The 25,011-nt window shown below is 40.3% G+C and overlaps 1 protein-coding gene across 1 annotated transcript in view; it reads right to left on the minus strand.

Annotated features, from left to right (window-relative positions):
* Nucleotides 1-25,011, minus strand: part of sash1b (SAM and SH3 domain containing 1b) — a 61,866-nt gene that overhangs the window by 11,096 nt on the left and 25,759 nt on the right. Inside the window, exons 2-4 of the mRNA XM_085342655.1 lie at nucleotides 1,545-1,673; nucleotides 998-1,048; nucleotides 609-658 (exon numbers count right to left, since the gene is read on the minus strand). Coding sequence (XP_085198781.1) covers nucleotides 609-658; nucleotides 998-1,048; nucleotides 1,545-1,673 — 230 coding nt within the window. The remainder of the gene's footprint in view (nucleotides 1-608; nucleotides 659-997; nucleotides 1,049-1,544; nucleotides 1,674-25,011) is intronic.

Raw genomic sequence — 25,011 nt, forward strand, 5'->3', positions numbered from 1 at the left:
GTTTCCAAAAAGGAGCCCTAATTTTGCTGATAGTCGCATTCATGAAATTCCTATGGAGTGATCCCACTAGGGGGCAGAGTAGGATTCCTGCTAATCCCGTTCTAACAGGAATTACACAGTTCCATCCCCGTCCAGGTTCTGAATAAAACAGGCCTCTTTGCAATGATAATTAAATCCTGAAAAACGAGAACAGCTATTACTCAACTTTCAGGAAACTTTTACATCTGCACAAACAAATCTAATAAAATCAATATGTCGCTTTCTCATTACTCGTCATATAAATTATTCGATCTTATTCAGCTTTCCAATAACAAAACGTGACTAATCTTCAAAATGTTTCCAAAGAAACAATGAAAGGAAGGAAGGACGTTTAGAGGTTACACAGAAATACTTCATAAATGTGACACCAGGAAACAGAGGAAATGCACGTGTCCACGGGGCGGTGGAGATCATACAGGAAGAGTCATAGCAGTGCAGCTTCCAGAAGTCATGGACTTTAAATTTAAATCATCTTTTCCTCGATACTTCCTCACAATACTTCCCAAAGTCAGGGAAGCTGTGCTATACTCATGTATAGGGTTATTTTTATATGTATATATTCTTTATACCTTCTTTCGGTCTCCGGAGTCGACATGGTGCTGCTGAGTCCTAGAGATTCCTAAGGAGATGAAAAACACATGTTAAATATACATATATACAGGGAATGGCAAATCTTTTTCTACTCAGCTGGATCAAAGTCCAGACATTCACCAAACCTAAAAACTTCCATATATAACTTGTCATACGTCATCATGTTTTAGGATCTACTTCCAAGAACAGTGTCAAGGCCAGTTCTTTTCCCGGCAGTCACTCGGATGTTACTTTGTGGCCTAGTACACTGACTCGGGATAAATCATGACTAGCCAATTCCTCTGCCTCTTATCAGCCTGTCTGCTGACACACGGAAAAGGAAGTTGCCTTCTCCCGGGGTCTGACACGCTCAGAGCTGGACACTCACCTGGATCTGTGAGCGCAGCTGCACTGATGTGGCCACTGAGTCAATCGTTCCCTGAAACACACATACACGGGAAGTGGAGGAGTAAATCATAGTGTCATCATAACATAAGAACAGACAAAATTTTCATTTGACTGAATCACCCAAAAGGTGACTCAGTCAAAAGGTTAACCTAAGGTAAAAAACCAAAAGTCAGAATCAGAAACTAAAAACAAGTTGCAGTGAAGACCCAACCTCAGGGACAGCTCTGCATGTGAGAAAATATGCTTACTCACTTTCATGCAAGATGAGAAAATCAGTAAGGGATCTATTTATTGTAGAGCCGCTAACTTACATAAGCAAAAATACAATGTGGTAACGTGACTTTTAAAAAGTGCAGGTAGGCGGATTTTGTCCCCTTCTGCTTGCATGAGGCCTGAAAACAGCTGGGCTAAGTTCAGAGTGAATAAACAGCTGACTAATGGATACGAATGCACTAATATACATTTCTCAATAGTTCCACACTAAACCTTAAACCCTGATCTTAATGGACAAGAAAAAGACAATTTACCATCTCTGCATCTTGCACTACTTTGCGTTTCCGTAGCTCCTCCATCCTTTCGCATACGTCACTGAGGGAGGTGCCGTAATACTGAGAGTACTCCTGAGCCAGGTCATCTAGGTTCCCCACCGTGCCATCCTGCAAGAGAGGGATTCACACTGGCACTCAGATACGAGCACAGATCAGGAGAGGAAAGCGACACCCGGTGAGGGTTGACCAAGATACTAAACAGCAGGCAACCACTGTAAACATGAAGCCATTGTTTGAAAGTTTAGCACTGACACCAGTAACATAGACAGCCAGGAACCACTGAGATAAAGCCCCAGGGCATAAGATAACGCATCAAAGACACTCGGCTGCAATACCAACTCTGTTTGCACCAGCTTATCATCTTCCTGCCCGGTGACCCCATCCCACCTCCTCAGTCCTCCTTAGACCTGACCTCAAGGCCAGAAGAGGCAGCGTGTGACGCAACTGCAACACTCACTCTGCTCTCACAGTCATCGGGACTTGACTTAAGAGGCCACGGTTCAGTCTTCCGTAAATCAGGAGAAGCAGAATCACTCAGTGGGATCGTGAGTCTTTGCCCTGACACACAGCTCGTTCTCCTGCATGTAACCCCCTTTTTGGTTTCCTTCAATTGTAAAAGCTGGATGCTGTGTGCCTCTTGTTGTGTGGGAAGATAATAAATCACAGAATCTGTGCTGAGCTTTGTGCTTCAGTGACCCTTGGGATCAGGAATTAACACATTGTGGGAATTTTCTTTTCATGGAAATGATTCTAGATCTAAACAGGAAGTTTTAAATCAGAAGAATTTAAAGTAACTCTCAAAAAATACTGTTAATGTTTGTTATCATGACCAACCCATATAAGCTTTCTGCTCACAAAACAACCTTCCCTCTTTTACAAAAAAAATTCATATAACACCTGTGATAGAGGATCACTAAACCAAAAAAAACAACAAAACAAAACAAAAAAACTAAATTGTGATGGTTTTTGTTTGCCTTTAACATTTGGAGACACGCTAAAAACACTACAACATTATCATATCACCCTTTAAGCTTGTTGGAGTCACATAGGTCTAGCAGACACGGGGCAACATTAGCATTCATTTGAAATGGTGTTTCTTCCCACCTGGGGAGTGTAAATCCTCATGCATTCTGCTTTAAGCTCAGTTTCTGTCTTTTATTTGGGTGGAGACTCGTTACTAGTCTCCACCATGTTCCCAGCTTGTTGCCAACTCTGTCTGCGAGGTGCTAAGCAGGAAGCGTCCAGTAACTTTATAGAAGTTTCTCAATGAAGACAGCTGCCTGCCTGTGATGTCTAGGAAGTGATGGTGTGAGAGTGGTGAAAGTAAACAATAAGATTCTCTGTAGTCTCACGGGAAAACTGCAGAGTGAGGTGATATTTCTTTGTGGACTTGCCTGTAACCGTGCCTACAGTTCTTTCTAACAAGTTAATTCATGTCTCACAGGTCCCCAGACGGTGTATTTTCAACTCAGGATACTTCACAGGTTGGTGAGGGAGCACATTCAATTAGGGGAATCTATCAGACGACCTGGACGACACAATATATATTACAGACACATTACACATGCATTGCAACCCTGAACTTGTCTAGGCATCACCCCATCAGCCAGTTTTGACATTAAATGTCTGAACTTGCCAGTAACATTTAGTACAAAGCATGTGAAAGGTCTGATTTGACCCATGTGAAATTATTGCAGGAGTTGTTTTTTTTTGAGAAAGAAACTGCAGATGATGTTGCAGCATGATTCTCCAGATTCTTATTGAGCTCATGCATGAAAATGGCTCCGAAATTTCTCTCTCACTGAATATTTATTTGTAATTATAGCTAAAATAGTTTTTATGTTATTTAAATGGTGATTCTCTAAAACAATGGCATGGTTATAGAAACCAGGATTAAAGCAGTGTGTTTGTGTAGGTAAGAAGAAGAGGAGCGAGAAAACTTAAAGAAATCGGATCACCTTTTTTCAAGTGCCTAAGGAAAAAGAGTTGTAAGGGACAACAGGTTTTACTTTCAGTCAATGAGCTGTAAATGTTGATGCATTTACTGCTCGCTGACAAAAATAAAAATAATCTATTGCAGCTTCAGTTCCTGAAATACTAGTAATAAAGCAAGTCTGTTGTGTCTGCTCTTTGAGCCAATAACATGATTTGCATTTCTTTTCTCATGACGTGGACATTTTATAGTTAGAAGAAAACACTGGCAAATAAATAACAATGGGAGACTTTGGCTCCACATTTGGAATTAAAGAGGGTGGGTCTGTGATACCCAGGGAACTGTTTACCAGCAGGGGGTTGGGGTTGTGGTCGTTTGTGCTTATCAGGTTTTGACATTGCAACCAGCTGCAATCCTGAAAGGCTCATTCCGAGACACAGTTTGTGGTCTATATGGGGGGGTGGGGTGACTAAGTAACTAAGGGATGGAGAAAAAAAAAATATACGTGTGAACAAATACAAGGAAAGCGAGGTGGACAAAATCTAATTAAATTTAGTGAGTAAAGTAAGTGAGTCTACTAATTTCTCCCCATGTAATTAACAACTGTGCATGAAAATGTCAGAAATCAACAGCGATGGTAAACCTGCAAAAACAGAAGATGTAGGAAGACAGCTGGTCATGACGTCTAGTCATGATTTAAGTCAAACTGTGTTCGTAATAGCCGTCCAGAATGTTCATAAGCTGTTTCACGCATGTTTATTATCTTGCTTCACTCATGCCATATCCTGAAGGCATGCAAATGGGCCTGCAGAAAACAGCCCTCTGCAGTGAAAAGTAATACTGTGGGCCCACTTGTCTTGTGTCATGATGGACTCTAACTGCCTCAACTGTCCAGAAGAGAGGCCCATTCATTTGGTAAATGACATGCCCCCGAGTCCAAGAAGGCTTGAAAATCTGGCTGCTTTTCATATAGAGGAGGAACAAGGCTTAGGCCGACTGAGAAGCTCTGCACTGTGCCTGGCTGCAGTCGCTCTTCTGCCTCCGACTGCCACTGGTTCACATAAACAGCCCATTGTAAAGCAGCCACATGACACTGCGGCGCCCTAAGTGCTTATTACACATGGTGGATGTCTAGTGTATACTTCCCTGTTATAGACAAATCTAAACACAACTTAAGTATACAGTCAGAAAAGTGAGCTGAACGTTAAATCGAATAAACAATCTCGCACATTCTTCCTCGGAGATGACTGACAAAAATACTGCAGCGTGCTTGAAATTCAACTGTTTCCAAATTAGCAGAGTCTGCGCCAAAACTGTAGCATGAGACATCGACCACAGAGGCTGGAAAAGGAGAGCGTGGTGTCACGTTTCTCGAGCAATAAGCATCTCATGGGCAGACAAAAGATCCACATGCCCCCAGGACCAAGAGTGTCTAATGAGTGTTTTTACAGTTCCTCTGGCTTGCCTTAACCACACCTGGGTCACAAAGTATCAGCAAATGTTTTTTTTTTTTTAATCCTGCTCTGAGACAGAAATGTAGGTCACGTTATGTCAGAGGTCAATATGTCGAGTATGAGAAGGTCGACATAGTTCTAAAGATCATAAGATCTTCTTTTAGGTGAATTAGTGAAATCTGAGTTAAGTTCTGTGCTCTGATCACCAGATCTACAATGTGAAAAAGTCCATGTCTGCATCTATTTTAACAACCTTTTATTTACTAAAGCCTTGTGTTTGATTTGAACAGCTTAATTCAAACCAAATGACACTGTATGGTTACAGTTCAGCAGGGGACCTAATAAAGATCACTACATGCCTTCAACACATTACACTGAGTGATGTTTCAAAGGATCATGTGAGGACAAGCACCGACTTGGTTAATAACTTACTAACAAAAGCATTTGAAAGCACAGAAAGATTCAAAAGCAAAAACCAAGAGCAGAAAAAAGGCAACACGAATTCAGAGATCCTCTTGTTAATCTACAGAAAACTACCACCTCCGACCATAGCGCCGCATTCCGGGACATACATAAAAATACACTCACCGCAAACAGACATCTGTGTGCCAACAGCAGCCATCCAGTAGTTGCTCTTTAGTTCCACCACAGTTCTGTAAGTGAATGGCTCCCTTTGAATACTTAACTCAGTTTAAAGAGTGGAGGACAATACATCCTGAAGTAAAGGGGAGGGCAGTCCAGCGTGCATAAATTAGAGGGGGAGAGGGGGAGGGCAGGTTGGGGGGAGTTACAACCACATTTGACGCTGCTGCTGCTGCTGGGTGGGGCACTGTACTCTCTCCAGCTGCAGCCCACAGGGACTGGCTGACTCACATGTTCAAATAAACCACCACCTCTCAGTGTATGAAAGTGTGGCTGCATGTTTATGTCTGCAGTGGAGTTGGGAGAGTGATACATCAGGGGATTTTTTTCAAGTGTGGTTGCTGGTCATGAATGTCTCCCTCTGCTGATATGGAGGCTCTTCAGATCACACCTTAGCAGATGTGCACCCCAGGGGGTACTTCTGCTGTAGGCATGGGATGAATGGAAAGATTAGTAAACCAACTAAATGAGTGCATCTATAAATGATTAAAATAAATCGGTAAGTGTCAAAAGAGATTAGTAGTAATTGGTATAGCTGGTTAAAAGGACAGCACAAGTTTATCTATACTACTAATAGATTTAACAGCAGTACAAAAACAGCTATTACTGACATTCATTTAGCTGAATGTATTTGCTACGATTGAATAGAAAAATTAATCCAAACATTCACAGCTGGACTGGATGAAAAGTTATTTTGAAAAATTACAAGTGTTGAAGAAGAGCCCAGCAGTCTTTTTCCTCTTTAATGATCACCTTACAGAAAAGGGAATAACATGAACCATAATGAAAAGGTACAAAGAAACAATCCATATGACAGATCAATAATCCGGATGGTCCTCAGATGTCAGCCAGCATACAGTTTTTGCCCTAATTCACCAGCAGGTGGCAGCAAATAGCAGCTCTGTCTCCCCAACTATTAGTTACTGGGCTGCCACATAAAAGGGCGGTGAAGGTAATGACAGTGGGACGAAGAGCCAAGTAAACTGGACATACTAGTTTGAAGTGCCATAAAAGATAAAAATTAAAAAAATAGAAGCAGTAATGTTTCCTCTGTGCTCACTGCTGTAGTTTATCTCCATAAAAAAAGACATGTTTACATTGAGCATTAAATATAGGTATCAAGGCGGTGACCTCATTTGCTTGCAGTATTAGTCAGTCAGATTAACCCAGATTCTCTTTGTCTAATCGTGACCCTACACGCAGGATGTGTATTATTCATCCTGCGTGACTGACCAGTGACTCCAGAGCAGCAAGTACCAGCAGCAGCAGGAGGTACCAATACCAGAGTCAGATCAGTGGCAGGAGGCTGCAGATTATGCCGAGCTGCAGATGGATGGTGGAGATGTTCGAGGGCTACGTTGAGCGTGCGGTGCCAAAGGGCCGAGGCCACTGATGCCAGAAAGGGCAGTTTTCCGCCTGGCTACACAGCGGCGGGCTGCTTGTCACCTCGGAGCACAGGAGAAGCCAGAGATTGACACCATCTCCTTTTCTATCACCGTCAAGTCTCCTGACTGTGTGCGCGCCAGCTCTGTGTGCCCGAGCGCTCCTCTGAGCTTTGATCCCCGAGGAGATCGCTCCGTGCGAGAGACACATTCATCTGCGTATCTTTCAAAGGCAAATCATGTCATCGCACCTATCATTGTTCATCAGCTGCATATAAAAATTAAATACAGAATATAATATTAGTTAGCTGAGACGGTGCACCTAAAATGTGACCATAGCAGTAGAAATGATGAGTTTATCCAGTCCTGTTTGTACAGGAAAGGTCTTAATCAGACCACACAGGAGATTAAATATTAAAACTGGAATCATAAGGATTTCAAATGCTCTCCTCCTTGAATTGTAGGTGAATCACTGATTGCATTTAAATGTACACTTCTGTACAGTTATTGTGTTAGTAAACACGTTTAACATTATATTTACAGCGCATATATCTTTCCTATCAGTCTGTATTGTATTCACATAATGCTACATACATAAAATATATCCTGAGGATGTTACTTTATTCTGCTCCAATGGTTCAACTGCTACGGCTGCTTTTATCTATACAGTCTGTACATTTTGTGTTGTTGACAAGCTAAAAGATGCCTAAATTTACATTATCTATACTTAAATAAAAGACATTTTTAAAGCTTCAAGATGACAGCAGCAATATTTATTATAACCTAAAACACTAGTGTAGATCGACAGCCCAAGGGTCCCCTAAAGAGAGAGAGGGGGGAAGGAAAAAAAAAAAAAAAAAAAAAGAGGATCAGTGGAAGAGCTTAACTATTCAGGTCTGAGTGGTTAAGTGGATTTTGACAAGTCCCAAAGGGGAGTTTGATGAGAAGGGTCACACTATGACATACACGCTGTCAGTCACACACGGACAGAAGGAAAGGAGGATACCTGGCCTTGTTTGAACTGCATTAGCGAGGTCTCAGGCACACAGCTCTGTTCCCACTTCTCGTGCTGTCAGTCACTGAGCAACTGCTTACAGATACAAAAGGCTAGCTTCACTGCATAGGACTTTTTGGTCCTTCTGCAATAAAACAGAATTGACTGCAAGCAGGTTTTCTCACATTGCAAGAAGGTGCATGGACAGATTTTTCGAAGAGAAAAAAAAGAAAAGAAAAAAAAAAGCCGATTAAAACCACCCCTGTTGTCTTCAGGCAATGGAGACAAATATAAAGATCATGCCACAAAGGGAAAGCAGCCAGGGACCCTGATTTAAAAAAAAAAAAAAAAAAAAAGGGTGCATGTGAAACGCCTAAGAAGATTAAAAGGGCAGACAGGAGGCACAGAACCAACCTTTTGTCTACAAGACTAACTCTTGCAAATCCCAATGGGATTTTAAACATTAGCTGAAATCACACATTTAAGTGCAGGAAACTACAGACTCCAACAACCACCCGGCTATGAACTGCAACACAATGCACATCTGGAAATATGTATCATGTATAATTATAAAAGCATCTTGTAGATTGTTCTGGATCTTGTTTTGAAGTATCTTGTGGATTGTCGCTGCTCCTTGGAGCATGTTTAATTCAAAGTTTAAATGGCGAATTATCTCCTTTAAATTTCAGTTAAATTACATGGATGGAAATCCTCTGTGTATTTAATCCCTGCTGGATGGCAGTGCGTTTGTGGTCTGAGTGGCATGTAGATTGTTCCCATTCCTTCGAGCACGTTTAATTCAAGGCTGCTGAGAACAAGAAAGAAAGAAGAAAAAACAAAACAAAAACTGTGCATACCGCTCCTTTAAAATTCAACAAAGTTCATACCAAGAAACGCCATGTGTATTCATACGTCGTAAAAGGCTCTGTGAATGGTTCTGGGTTTGTCATGAAGTAGCTGTGGATTACTCATGTTCCTTGGACCATATTTAATTCAAAAGTGCTGAAATCACTTCATCTGCCCCTCACCCCAGTGCTCGGGTAATTACCCTTGTGCGGCTGCGCTGCGCTCCCTCGAGATGTGAGAGTCAGCTCGCAACGTCTATGGCTGCATCGGGTAAGGGGCTCCGCTCACCCCTCACGAGAGCCCGACACCCGCTGATCCTCCTGAGACGCAACGCAGGAGTCAAGGGTAGCTGTCAATCACGAAACGTAAGATCGCGAAGCCTCAGAATGAGGTCATTCTTCATGGTGTGAAAGCAAGAAAAGTGGCCTAAAAGCAGGAGAGAGAAAAAACCCTCTGGCGGGCTTTTCTCTTTTAAACATTTCATGGGAAAAAACACGGAAAGGAGGATTACAGCACAGTGCACAGCAGTAAGTGATATGAAGAGTAGCAGCAGACTAGACCTATGGCCAGAGAACAGATTAGAGCAACCTAGGATGAGTGAGTAAGCACAGACTGGTAAAATTCTGTTATTTTAACATTTAATCTGCCAGTCAAATAAAAGAGCATAAGAAATACCAAGAATATGAGAAGGCTCAGTTTTGAAATCAATATATGCTTTGGAACAAGAGAGAAACCTAACAACTTTTTAAAAATGTACTTAATTTTTTTTAAAAATCACCAATTTAAAACATTCTATGGAAGGCCGTTTCTGCCACAACCCCCCCCCCCCCCAAAAAAAAACAAAAACAAAACCATGTATCCATGTTATAACTCAAAATTTCGGTTTATTAACTCAAAACTTCGACTTATTAACTCAAAATTTGGAGAAACATAACTCGAAATTTAGAGTTAGCTCTGCCAATCAGTAATCTACGTGAATGAGGTCACTTTCTTGTTACCCGGAAGCATATGCGCAGACTAATGCTCACTCAAAACCAGATCGCAACAAATTGGCGCTTTCGCGAGTACGTTTGCGGATAGTAACGCAATGTGATTCAGCTAATAACACAATGATTTTATCATTTTTGAAGCCACGCTGAAAATACTCAGCAATCTGTGGATTCATGACTGGATGTAATACTGGTAGCTTAGCTGTAGCATTTGTAGCTGAGGGCTTCAGCTTCCGGGTAACAAGGAAATGACGTCATTCACGTAGATTACTGATTAGCAGCGCTAACTCAAAATTTCGACCCATTAACTCAAAGTTTTGAGAAAAGTCAAAATTACGAGAAAATAACTCGAAATTATGAGAAAATAACTCGAAATTTCGAGTTATGGATCCTTTTTTTTTATGTGGTGGAAAGGGGTCTTCCATAACAAAAAAATCTAATTAAAGCTAAAAGTTTCTGGGAGTTAACGGTTACATATTGATAAAACCGGCACAGTATGTTTACAAGTTTTGAGTCGAACTCTACTAACAAGCAGAAGCTGATGGAAGACAACTGATGCACAAACAATCCAGACGAAGCAGTATGTCGACATAAATACACTTCTATAACAGTAACCGTTTTTGTTCATAGTGATGTTTCCAAATAGATCCTTTTTCTGAATATGCAAACTGGTTGCTGCCTGTCTAAACCAATCACTCTGTACATGTCCAAACAAGAATCCGCTTCCCAAGATAAGGGACCATAGAGGTTGGGAGTGGCCATCAGCCTGCCCAAGCTCACACAGCTTAAGAGATGGGGAACATCCCAGAAAGGCCACCAGTGCAATACACAACTCCAGTATTAATACAGGTTGATATTCTTGGGTTATACAGAAAAACAAAAATAATTTGTTAGCAGTGAATTTAAAAAACTAGTTAGCAACATAATAATACCACCTCCATGCTCAGCTGCAACAGACGATCGGTAAACCATAGAGCTGAAGCAGTATGCTATAACAGCGATCCCAAACCTTTTTTGCGCCACGGACCGGTTTAATGTCAGACAATTTTTTCACGGTATCGTGGATAAATTCAACAAAATAAAATGATACAACCAAGACAAAAACTGTGGTATTTTCTAAATATAAAATTAAAAATGAATTCACTGTGTAATTGTTTAACTTTATTAGCAGCAGCTTCCTGAAACGCGCCAACAACATTGAGAGTAACATCCTCCTTTCTGCACCCTTTCTGCTCTCTGGTTGCTAAGGTAAAGCGTAAATATTTCTTTCAAAATAAGACACACGACTACAACACAGGAAAAGACCAAGAAACCCATAAATTTCACACCCGAGCCTCAACTCTCGTGACCTGGTACCAAATGACTGGTCCGTAGCCCGGGGGTTGGGGACCACTGTGCTATAACACCTATGATGGTACGATTTCCACATTAGCCCAAGGATCCGCTAAAAATATACATATAATCACCAACCACTTTATTAGGTACACGTGTTCAACTGTTTGTTAATGCAAATATTTAATATGTTGATCACTCAATTGGCTCATCAAAAGCTTGGAAAAGAGTGCAAAGATGCTGTTGGTATGGCGAGTCGTGATTTCTGCTGCAATATTAAAATAAGCTCAGAATTTAGTGCAAACAACATGAAAGCATGGAGCCACCCTGCCTTGTATCAACAGCTCCGGCTGATGACGATGGTAGTGTAATGATGTGGGGAATACATTTGTGACACACTTTGGGGTCCTTAGTACCAAATGAGCATCACTTAAAATGAGTGGAAAATGAGAATGAGCTCACTGTACTCAAATGGCCTCCACTGTCAGCAGATCTCTATCCCGCAGAGCACCTTTGGGATGTGGTGGAAAGTGAGTTTCTTATGAATGTGCAGCTGAGAAATCTGCAGCAGCTGGGTGATGCCATCATGTCAATATGGACCAAAATCTGAGGAATGTTTCTAATACCTTGTGGAATGAAGGCAGTTCTGAAGGAAGGAGGTCAAACGCAGTACGCAACAAGATGCATGTAATTCCACACTCTGTAATTCCCATGTTCAGAAAACTGTTCTCACTGATTGCACATGCCTCTTATGACAGAAGCATACAGAGCTGCTGACAACCATTCCTGTCCAACTCGATTTGCCTCCTCCAAACTCTCAGTGTGGTTGATTGGTCTCCTCCACTGTCATTCCAAGGACATCCACCTTTCAGCCATTAATGGATGCAAACCGCAGCTAGTCAAACATGCTCTGATGTCATGAAAAACTCCAAGACAAACACTCAAGAAAGGTATTTCCATCAGTGGTTGTTCTTGTGATGCTCTTCTTGTAATGCAGCTTTTAAAACTTGATTTCTTACGTTCAAACATTCACATCAACACTGTAAAAATATTACAGTGAAAGCATACTTAACTCTAACGTAGTGCACTTTCCTTACACTTATTTTTATGTCTAAAACAAAGGGGGTTATGGTAAAGGAAAAAAATGCATGACAAAATGCTTCACATTTCTGGCTTAGTGAGTAAATATACATAGTCACTCACCAGAATTGATTGCTTGCTCAGTATCTGCCCTTTTCCCCAAGATGACATCAGGTAAAGTGTTGAGATTTTCTCAGCCTCACTCTTCAATCAATATACCCTATTAAAGTTTCATGTAATTTAAAAATATTTATTTAATAGTAAAATGCCACAGTGGCTGTTGCACAGTGTGAAAATGATGTTTTTTTTCCTCCTGCTGTTTCCCAATGAGGGTTTAGTTCGAGCCAAAGGAATCTTTTAAAGCCAGTTTTAACAGTTTGTTACATTTACTCAGACATAACATACATTTATGAAGACATTTAAAAGTCATTGTATTCCCATTATTCCTATGTTGTCAAAACAAACAAGAAACAGTTTTTAAAAGCTTGACCTTGAAATAGACATCAGATGTCAAATCTCACATGGTATTTTAACTCTATGCTTTAACTTCATATGTTGAAAATATACACCACACCACACTTGTAAGAACCATGATTGTTAAGTTATATTGGTTTTTGTCCATTTTTGGCTAATAAATCATCGAGTTGACCTTCGATGGAAGCCAAATCTTAATAAACTTAACATCTCCTCACTCTATACCCTTACAAATCTTATCAAATTTCATTTAAAACTCTTCAAGTGATCTTGTTTGTAAACCGAATGACATGCACATAAACACTAATATAAGCTTGTACTTATAATTACCTCCTTGGTAAATATGAAACTAGCTATACTGTGAGGATAAAACTTTAAATGGCTTCATTAAACAGTCGTGAAAAAGAGAATTTCACTGAATTCTCTGCAGTGTTTTGAAAAACTAAGTAGACCCCATGAATCAACAGCTTGCAGAACTACTTTCACTAGAAATAACTAAGAAATCCTTTTCTGTATTACCTTATCAGTCCCTCGCATCATTGTGCAGGAATTCTGGCCTACTCGTCTTTATAATGTCGCTCCAATTCATTGAGGTTTGCAGGCATTTGTTTATGCACAGCTCAAAGTCCTGCAAAGGCATCTCAATTGCGGTCTGGGCTTGGACTGACTGAGCCATTGCAACCAGTCAATCCAATCTTTTCCTTCTCAGCCCCTGTTTGATGATCTTCAGATCAAGATCCTGTAAGATGATCCAGTTTCAGCCAAGCTTTAGCTGTCAGACAGATGGCTTCACATTTGACTCTAGAATACTTTGGTCTACAGAGGAGTTCATGGCCATCTCAATGACTGTTTAGTGTCCAGGTCCTGCAGCTGCAAAACAAACCCAAATTATCACCCCTTCATCTCCGTGTTTGACAGCTGGTATGAAGTGTTTGTTCCGATGTGCTGTGATTGTTCCCCCCCCCTAAATGCATGCTGTCATGTCCTTTAAGAGAGAACAAGCTTTCTCCCCGTCTGCTTCTCTAAAATGTTACATGAAAATGCACGAGACGACCTTTCAAACAAGCCATACTTCAGTCTTTTTCTAATTGTGCCGTCATGAATTTTTGCATTTAACATGTTAACTGTAGACTCTCAGAGGCAGCTCTAGGCATGTTGTAACTTTACCTTTTATAACTAATGTATACGATTCAGATAAAATGACCTTTTACAAATTGTATTTTCGAACTTAAATGGTTTTACAACAACTTTCATTAGATAAAAACACAACTGCCACTATGTTAATCATTCTACAACTATTTCTACTTCTTTCTGTTTTTCTTTAAATATTATCAGTCCCCTCTCAACTAACTAAAATGTCACATAAAAATAAGCTCCTGCATGAGAGCATCTGAGGAGCCATGTTGTATAAGTGTTATATTAACTTTAACAATGCAAAATGCTTAAACCGTATCAAAAACAAGCAAAAGCACTCAGGAAAAGAAATTCAATAATCAAATGAATGCACTGTAAGCTCTCTACCTGCACAGCTGACTCTACAATCCACATAATACTTTAAGTGGCTCCTAAATGCATTTTACATCAATTGATAACTACTAATCATACATACAGAACGACTATCTCTACCCCTCACTCTAGCACTTTCGTCATTACATGCAACCCCTTTCTTAAATGACTTTCTCCTTCCTGCTTTGCTTATTCTCATCGCTTTTGGCCCATTTTTCTCACCACTGTTCGTCTTTATCTTTCTTCCTTCGGGCTCAACATTTCTAAAAGGAATAATTTTCTCCATTATTTCTTTAGAAATGTCACCCAGCCTGCCTGCCACTTCAGACTACAGTCAGAGGATACATTAAAAGAGGAATTAGCCTATTATGTCATCTATTCTCAGAGGTTCCAATGTAAGACCGTGGTTTTAAACAGTGTTATTACAGAAGATTATTACATGCGTGGACTCTAGAGGTACATTTGGACTTACCTTTAATCCTAGAGGTGAAATAAAGGTGAGTAAGACGGGAAGAAATTTCTTTAGAATGCAGAAAAGTCCTACAGCCATACACAGATGGGAACTTGGTAGTAGAATCATTTAAATATAAAGAAATAATATAGTGCAGTGAAAACCAAAGTCCTGACTACTAATTCAGGACAATACCTGCATATTTATAAGCCTAGTACCATCAGACATGCACTCGCCAACCACTTTAAAGGTTCAGCTGCTTGCTAACTCAAATATCTAATCAGCCAATCATATTGCAGCAACCAAATGGCATTTGGACATGGTCAAGAACATCTGCTGAAGTCTAAATGGGTAAGAAAGGTAATTTAAGTGACTTTGGATGTAGCATGGGTGCTGGTGACAGACAGGATGGTCATCAGGAACAGGAAACTGAGATTACCGTTCTAACAGCCTCACCAAAATTTGACAACAGATGATTGGAAAATGTGGGTTATTGCAAGGAGTCTTGACTTATGCCGAATTCTGACATGGGAGGGTCAGAAATTGGCACAAACAACACACAGGCATTAATTCTGCCTTGTATCAACACTGAGTACCAACTGAGAATGTTACAAAGTTCAATTAATCTCAAACTGGTTTCTTGAACATGAGAATGAGTTCAGTGTACTCCAATAAAGCACCTTTGAGATGTGGTAGAAAAGGAGATTTGCTTTACAGATGTGAGGCTGACAAATCTGCAGCAACTGTGTCATACTACCACATTAATATCGACCAAAATCTCTGAGTGTATTACAGCAATCTTGTTGAATTTGTGCCATGAAGAAGGTGAGTGTATGCACAAAGAATCTGAAGATTTTAAGGCGTCATTGTCAGATGCTGAATGTTCCTGACCTCAATTTAATTGAACTACAACAACAAGAACGGCAAAAGATGTAGCACTGCAATACGTGACAAGAAATGTAAACACATTTTAGTGCAAAAAGTTGTTCGTTTAGCATGCAAAACCTGATCCATATTAGATAACTGGGTGTGATTGATCCAACACAAACAGGCCAAGGCAGAAATCTCCATGAAGAGAGGCATGGCACATTCTGGCAGAGCCAAGAAAACATGAACTCACCTATTTGTCAATTTCCCAAGCCAGGGCATGAATCAATTTATGCGAAACTCTATTCTCACATGCGAATAATGTTCAACAAGTCCGCACAGAAATGCTTTCAGATGGGTTTGTTTTTAGGAGAATGAAAGGAAAGACGGAACAACATGGAAAGTTTGTGAATATAAATGCATAAATTACACAATGAGAAAAATGGGCAAAAAAACCCCTCCAGTTTAGTGTATTAGGTGTAAGGATTGTCAGCCATTAGTATTTCCCCTACTGTTTAACCATTTTAAAATAAATAATAGCTGCTGATTAATTCTTTAATAAATATTGAGACCATTTTCGAGTGACATATTTTGAACCACAAATCAGCTTGCAGACAAAAGCATTTTTAAAATGCAGACTCAGCTGCAGACCTCTGATCCTCTCTGCCACATTTGGCAGTGTAATTATGTGTGGAGAGATCTAAATGACCCTGGTTTTTGAGTTAGCTTGTTTACTGCTGCAATTGGCCATGCACTGGCTGCAAGCCTTTGGATCCTGCTGATACAAGCATAGATTAGCAAACACCCCGCAGAAACACAACCAGCTCGCATTTTATTTTCCCCTGTAGTTTTCAGGTTGATCGAAAAGGAGACTGTTGCATGAATAACATCAAATGTTTCAAACCAATATGACTTGGACTATTGCAAAGAAAAACAACTACAGTCTGTTATTATCATGTGCATATTTTTCCTTTTATGCAAACATTTAACAGATTAAATCAAACAGGAAGGTCACCTGTCAACTTCTGCTTCACCAAAGGTTAGAAGGGTAATTCTTTTATTTGCTCTGTCCATCCTGCAGGCCCAGCAGATACAATACCTGTCGTACAGTTTCCTGTCATTTCTCACAGATATGCACAGTTTGCGTTTCTTTGTAGATTTGCTATCACCACTATCACTGGAACACCCACATCCTTTCTCTATGTTTGCTTTTTAAAAATAGGTATAAGTTAGAAACATGCAGAGGTTGTTTAGACCACACAGTTTCCATGCAGACAGCTGGGAACACGTTAAAATAATAACGCCATGGTTATCTAGCTGTGAGGAAAGGTTGGCTTACTATTGGTTTAGCTCAAACCAAACAGAGAGAGTGGCCAAAAAAATGAGCCAAAACATCTCTGCAGCGACTGACTGGAGCTTGTACAGGTACAAGGGAGCAGCTGTTTATATGGCACACTGTCAGTGTTGCAGCATAACAAGCTCTAATTAATGTAGAAACTGAACAGCATCACTCTAGGCAGGCTCTGGTTTGCAAATACAATTGTCAGAATGACAGATCTTGGTCAATATTTGCTTTGTTTATTACTTTACTCATTGTGAAAATGAATACATTCAACTAAAGTAAACATGGTCACATTTTTTGGAATAAACTCTCAGGCAGACAAAGAAACTATGCTTCCAAATACAGCTCTCATTTTTATTAAAAGATGACATCAAAGAATTTGGCAAATGGTCAGTTTCTGTGGCTCCTCCTCTGAACAGCTTTCCATCACTCTTTAAAATCTGGCCAGCGTGTGCGACACTGACACAGCCGCCAGATTAACCAGCGAAGCGGAAAATAACTCCATTTCGCAGTGGACTTTGTCCACTGGGCATCATTAGCTCATACAGAGTAGTGACTGAGGACCACAGATGTTGTTCAAATGTTAACATCAAGGTTACATGAAGGTTATATGAATACATCATTTAAATGGACATCTAATGAGACAGCTAATCTTGATACAATACTAAACATAAGATGGCATAGGATGGAGACCAAACTGCTGTTGTTAGACTGACAGTTTGAACGTGATTGTGTATGGATGGGAGTACTAATAAAAGTCAAATGTAATTACAATCGCAGCACTGCATGGAAGTAAGAGGACATCCACTGGATCAAATTTCATTCATGGCAAAGGTCCAAACGCTGTGGTGGGACCATTCAGGGTAAATGGGGCAATGGCTGTATAGTAGAAGCAATGCACATGTAACCAAAGTAGGAATCCACATAAAACTATGGAACAAACGGTCTGCCTTCAAGTCAAAATGTGGGTAAAAGCCTTCATTTCTATCAAAGTATGCAGTGTACAAACACTCAGCTCTATTTAATCTTAAAAAAACCCAACCTTTTATTTGTTTGAACTGAATTCAAATATGTCTTTCAGGTATGACATATGTTTGCACAGTCGGTCTGAGCTTCACTAGAGGATAAAACAGCTTGACAGCTCCGGGACGAATTGTCTAGAAATTTTGATGAATACATGATGAATTAGAAGACAGTGATCTGGGGGTTTAAGCTACTTTACAACTACCACCATCATCCACTTTAAACTTTAAATATCTACTATTTTGTTTGCGATTTGATTCTTTCATTCATTTCCTCCAGCCTCAGTTTCATGTTGTGTTTAATGCTGAGAGATAAAAATTGATAACATTTGTACCAAATGACTCAAAAACTAGCAGTCCTATGATAAATCGAACTTTCAGCAAGTTTACAGTGTATGTTTGTGGTGCTCCTGTGGTTATAGAGATACCTTTCTTCCTTTCAGCATGACTTGAGCTTCTTTGTAGTTTTGTTTCTTTGCGCCCGCCACAGATCTCGTCAACCTCAGTCAAAGATTTTAATGTTTAGACAAACAGAACATATATGAAGTATTTCAAGTGCAATTAGATGGAAACAAAATGTCAAAAAAAGAGAAAATAAACCAAACTGAATGTGTTTGATTTGATTGTTATGACATAATGGTTTCTGCTCTGCATAGATGTGATGTCTTAGACCTAAAACCACTAACATTAACCAGGTTTATGCCAGCTAATGCATCTCACACTGTAGGTGCAAGGAAGCTTTATGGGCACTGAGCTGCAAGAGAGACTCTGTGTGCTGTACTGTCATTCATACGTGATGAGCAGTTAATCTTATTAAATAAGAAAGGAATGCAGATCATTAAAGTTAGCAGTTGAAAAAAAACACTCCAACATACAGTGAGTTTAAACCATAAATGTCATTTCGCAAAGTTAATAAGATAATAGATGAACACAGTCACGTTTCTCATGTCGACGTTATTGGCCCCTACGGAAGCCATTACGTGATTAAGTGCTTAAATAAAGGGCGCAGTGCATCAGATATGGCTGCAACCTTGACAAAGATATTAGGGACAAAGAAGGAAAGAGATTCTATATGTGGCACATTTTGTACACAGTATGTACTTAAGACACTAATCCATCTCCATACCCTGAAGACACAATTTAATCTTAACTCCACCAACAGGAATCAACCTCTGGGTAAAGGAAAATTATATACCACACTTGGACTTCTGAGGCCTTAAATAGCCATTTGTTCTCAACCACGGTCACACATGCACAATAAAGAAATATCAACATGTCGAGACGCAGAGTAAGTCAGTCTTTATGTCTAAAATCCAGTGTGGGAAGCTGTAATAATAAAAACTAAGCCAAAAGCCAAGAAGCTATCCTTTACTTCATGGATTTACATCCATGATTGAACCTGCTTGGGTCTGTCTGTGTCTCATGTCAACCATGTAAAATGTCTTGCACTTTGAATCAATTTTTCTGCCAGGCTGACTCCAGAGAGGAACTTTAAAAAGCCGAAAGCTAAATGTCAGCGGCTCTGAGCTCTATCGAGTTTACTCCACTTCAAATGCTTTCTACATGCTAATTCGCCGGGTCTATCTTGGGCACGTTTCATTAACAAACACTGAAGTCTCATATTTGAAAGTTCAAAACGTCAAGTGAGAGACGACTGATAAACATCAGCTGAGTGATACGTTCAGACGCACATTAAAGAGAAACATCAAGGCATGATAAATATTCACTCAGGGGATCTGACCCACAAAGAGATGAAGCCTGTCTGCAGGCGCAGAAACACTGGCACAAACAAGACTTCCTCGAGAAACCACTGCAAAGCCGTGCCGCGCAGTGCATTTGAATCAAACAATATAACTAGAAAAACTGAGGCATGAGATTAGATGTTCATGCAAAATCCAGTAATGCAGAATAGAAAAGAATAGCCTTTTGTTTTGTCAGTGTACATGTACAACAAGTTGTGGGTGCTCCACACCAACTGTGCATGGAGGGCTGACTCACAAACAGTGAGTCACCATGAGGTGCCGTGTGGAAGGCAGAGGGTCTAACAGGTGGTGGGCGGGATGCAGGGGTCACCTGTGAGTGCCCCGGTTTTCCTGAGACCGGAAGATCCGGCGATGGCCTCCAGGGGTGGCAGAGGGCAGCCAATGATTTTCTGGGGCAGTGTTACTTAACCCTCTGCACAGCCTTCCTGTTCTCAATAGTGGCCCCTGCAAACCAAACACCCAGGCAGTAGGAGAGCACGCTGTCCACTGAGAAGATGTAAAAGTCCAGCAGCAGCTGCTGGTCCAGGCTATGCTACCTCAGGACATGGAGGATTAGCAGCTGCTGCTGGGCCTTCTTTTCAAGGGCGTCGGTGTTGTGGGTCCAGATGAGTTTGGCGGAGATATTGGTGCCCAGAAATGTGAAGGTGGATACAGATTTCACCTGTTCTCCATTTATAATGAGATGGGAGTATAGTGTCTGTGCCTGTGTAAAAAGTAAACTGGTGTGATGCAGTTATTGTATCTAAAAACACATTGGATGTTCAGTTTATATGCAGTGTATGATGCTGTTATCACAGTGATATTGCAATGGTCTAAATATTCCTTTAACAAACAAGTTTGATGTTTTGTTTTTTATGGTTAATACAATACAGTGTATACAATTTTGATCCACTGGCCAAAGAAACTGATGAAAAAAATTAATTTGTTTCATTAGATGTTAATGATATATGTACTAACCAAACAAAATTTGTATGGGTTTGTAGAGACTTTTGGAGCCCTAATCATCATAATTATATCATATCTGACTCTTTAGCACAATGACCCATTTTTACTGTTATCAGTGTACAATTTTTCATTAAAACCACATTTGAACAAGAATATTAAAATGTGAAAATTCTCTTGGGATTTTCCCACACAACCATCTCTAGGGTTTACAATGAAGGATCCAAAAGAGGGATGCCAACTTTCATAGTAGAATGACCAAACTGTTTTGAGCTCATAGGAAGGTAATCTAATAGTAACACTAAATCTCTAAACATCTCTGAACACACAACACACTGACCCTTGAAGCAGATGAGCTACAGCAGCACAAGACCACACCAGGTGCAACTCTGTAAACCAAGAACAGGAAACTGAGGCTACAATTTGCATGGGGCACACCAAAAATTGGACAGCAGACATTTGGAAAAACAATTCCAGTAACATTCAGATGGTAGAGTCAGAATTTAATGTAAGCAACATGAAAGCATCAATCAATTCTGCCTTGTATCCATGATTCAGACATTGGTACAAGGCAGTATAGCATACTTTTGGCCCTTTAGTACCAAATGAGCCTTGTTGCTGAACACATCCATCTTTTGATGACCTCAGTCTTCTGACCATGTCTCAAAGTTCAATTTATCTCAAACCGATGTCATGTCCTGAGTTAAGCATAGTGTGACTGACACACACACACACACACACACACACACACACACACACACACACACTTTTAACTACTTCTTTTCCATTCAGTTTGTATTTAAGAGCTCTTTTTAAACTGATTTTGTTTAATCCTGTCTATCTGTGCTTTTAGTAGAGATGGGCCTTTACAGAATATGATTTGAGCGATACAGTGGTTGATTTTTCAAACTTTAACCTCCTAGGACCTGGCGTCCACATATGTGGACATCACATTTTGGTTTATTTAGACCAAAATACTCAAATTTGCTCCATATCTACATACGAGGACATTATACTGCTACTGTTCTATCAAAATTTTAAACGAATATCCTCATATGTGGCTCTCATTTTTCTTAAAAACAAAAATAAGGTAAAAGAAAATCTGGTAATTCTTTGTTTTTACATTCATCAGGCCACAATTAGCCAAAATATCAAAGAGAAATTAAAAATGCATGCCGTGGAAGAGTTCGGGTCTTAGGAGGTTAACACAAACAGCAGAATGCATCCACATATTTTAATTCAGTCAGCAGATGCAACATAAAAGGTCACACTACTGTACTACCATCTGTATGTACCATTTTTGATGTATGTCTGTGAAGGTTCTCAGTCATCCAGGTCATCGTAGTCAAAGGAGCTTGCAAAGAAAAGCGTCTGGACTTCTTTAAGTTGCTTGAAGACGTTTCACCTCTCATCCGAGAAGCTTCTTCAGTTCTAAGGTCAAATGGTGGGGAGTCCCAGATATAAACCTAGTGGGAGTAACCCCCCACAGAGGGACAAAAGGACCCCCTGATGATCCTCTAATCGCCTGAGCCAAGGTGTGAAACTGGGTGTGGGTCCCAATCAGCCAGAGTTTCGGGTGTGTTCATTTTTGATGTAATTATCTTGCTTTTCTATTATTTGCTTTTAATGAGAACTATGCTACCCAATTTATATATCCATATGAAGCAAATCTTATATGATTTATATGTATCATTTGCCTTTAGAACATACAGTAACACCATTCAACACAAATCAAAGTGACATTTCACTGTCATGTACAGGACCTCCAAACCATGCCACTATCCACACCACAACCTTTTCACTGAACTTAACATTTAAATGCCAACAAAAGCTTGGCATGGTTCATAACAGTGACATAATAACTATGTGGCATTTAAGAACTTTCTGCTAGATGTAAACTGTCTTGTTGGATAATAGTCAAAAAGAAGTATGGAGCAGACAAAAAAAATGAGAAAAAAACAACAACAAAAAAACCAAAAAAAAAAAAACAGGCATTAATGAGTCAGGTTTCTCCATCTACAAATACATGATTTTAATATTCACTGGATGCATGGCTGGGGGGACTACCACTCTCAGTAATGAATCACCCTGACCAGGTTCTGCCAGACATGGGGCTAGAGGGCCTGGTGTAGCACACTGGCCTCATTGTGGCATATGGAATATTATTTTAGCTTGTCTGCACCAATTCCAGTGAAAGTCGAGCCAACTTCTGAAACCTGCTGTTGCAAAGGTGAAACCCAGGCTTCACTATCTGCTACAGCTGTCATGTTTGGGAGGATAACTGCGGGAGTCTGCAGCAGCGTGGGAAGACAGGCCAGAGTTAGTCATGAATGCAATAGTTAATAGGCTTCCTGTCAGTCTGCCAGATCAGACTTAGAAGGTACCAAACCAACACTCACCCACTCCACCCCGAGGGTGTAATTGAGAAAATTACTGTCCAGAATACAAATCTCAAACAGTGGTGGGATAGTAGCAGTAGTAGTAGTAATAGCAATCAGACAATACAGTGTATTTTACAAAGACAGGCACCTTTGTTTGATCAGTGATAAATCAACTGAGAAGGAAGCTCTGGTTTACAATGGCACCCAGCATGTACATTATAATATTACAATATAAAAATACCTGTCTATCACATATATAGCCATAATCATAAATCCACCCTATGGGCAATTTTTCCAGGCCTGTGACCCTTTTCAAAACCTAACAGGAGACCGCAACATTGCATTCACAATATGTGAACCTTCACAGTTTTGGTCAGACTGGCTCACCCATTAAGGAGGAGATGGGGTAAGTTCAGACATATATTTTTGTGCTATGATCATATAATAAGATTTTCACTGTTGTGATAGGAATTTCACAAATATGGGATAAATAACCACCCACGAGAATGGCCATCTTATCGCACTGGAGGGGTTTGTGTATCCCAGGAGCTATACCTCTCCCAAGGCAAATTAAGGTTGGGTGAGGCGTCAATCAGAGCCAAATTCAGGAAATCCTTATGAAAGAAAAAAGTTAATGAGGGGCCAGCTCAACCTGACTGAGACTGGGCTACTGGGGAGCCACCCTATAGTCAGGCATGGGGACGGGGCTCAAGGGAGAATGCTTGGTGGAGGTGCATTAGTCCAATGGGCCCATGGGACCCAGACCTCGGGGAGAGAGGTCTAGGTTCTCTGCTCAGACTGCAGCCCCGTAACTCTGCCCGAGCAAAAGTTCAGTGAATCAAAGGACAGACATATCAAATATCGCATTTCTCATATTTTATACTGCAAACCTATTTGAGAAAAATCATTAGTAACTAAAGACTTAGAATAAATGTAATGGAGGACACCCTGTGCTCCAACTCAGCAGCAGTTATCTCTAGTCGAAAGAGAGAGGATGGCTGCGGCAAACTTTAACAATCTGGCAAATGTAAAGCTAAACAGTTTGTCACGATACAGACAGGTTTTATTTTAGTTATCGCTTTGTGAAATAAATCTAATGTGGATGGAAGCGGATAAAAAGATCACTTTTCTTCACATTTAAATTCAAGTGAAAATACTGAAAAAGTGACTCATTCGTGAGGATCCGTTTCAGGCAGTTTGCTTTGCCAGGGAATCAATTAATGGAAATGCCATTACTGGTCGAAATGAACCAGTGGCTGGCCAGTCAACTTGCCCAACAGACTTGTTACTGACCCTGGGCCATCAGGCCATTAGTTATGTTGAACCCAACCATCCATCCCCGCTTATCCTTCTCAGGTCTTCTTTTTGCATATTCATTTAGAGCATATTTGTTATTGACCCAAATAGGTGTATGATCTCGATCACTTTTCACAAGGCTTATTCAAATCCCTTCCGTCCCTACCTTCCATAAAGGGGTTAGGCAGAGGTTAGGATGGATTTAACCAGCTTTGAGTGCAGGTTTTGCTATCATGTTTGAAAGGTTTCCATTTTTTCCCCCTAATCTCAGAGGAAGGCGTTTTCACAATCTAAACTGTTCAGTGAGGCCTGTGGATAATTCTGTATAACTGTGACATTGTTCACCTATGTTGTACTGCGTTTAGCCTCACCAGTCCGCATGTCTAGATAATACTAGGTAAGGAGCAAATGTCACTTCAATGTTCTTCAGTACTTCATGATGCTGCGCTGCTGAGGCACCTTATGCCCTACCCATCAGACCATAAAGAAAGGAACACTGCTCATCCCCTGGTTCTTTGACATTTTTAGATCACACATCAAGGTCAGTCGTATTGTAGTGGAGTAGTGCACCAAACATCCCTGGCAACATATGGTTGCTACAATATGAGCAACTGAACTTGGGAAAATCAGCCACAGTTTTCTGATTAAAGCTTTTCTAAACAAGACGGACACAAAATTCAATGTGAATAAAATTACATCTTAATTGGAGTGAGTATTTAATGTTCCAGCGTCCAGTTTGGAGTATTATTC

The sequence above is a fragment of the Diplotaxodon limnothrissa genome, linkage group LG19 (assembly GCF_057381915.1).
Source record: "Diplotaxodon limnothrissa isolate DT_005_m linkage group LG19, D_limnothrissa_male_GT1.1, whole genome shotgun sequence".
NCBI lineage: Eukaryota > Metazoa > Chordata > Actinopteri > Cichliformes > Cichlidae > Diplotaxodon > Diplotaxodon limnothrissa.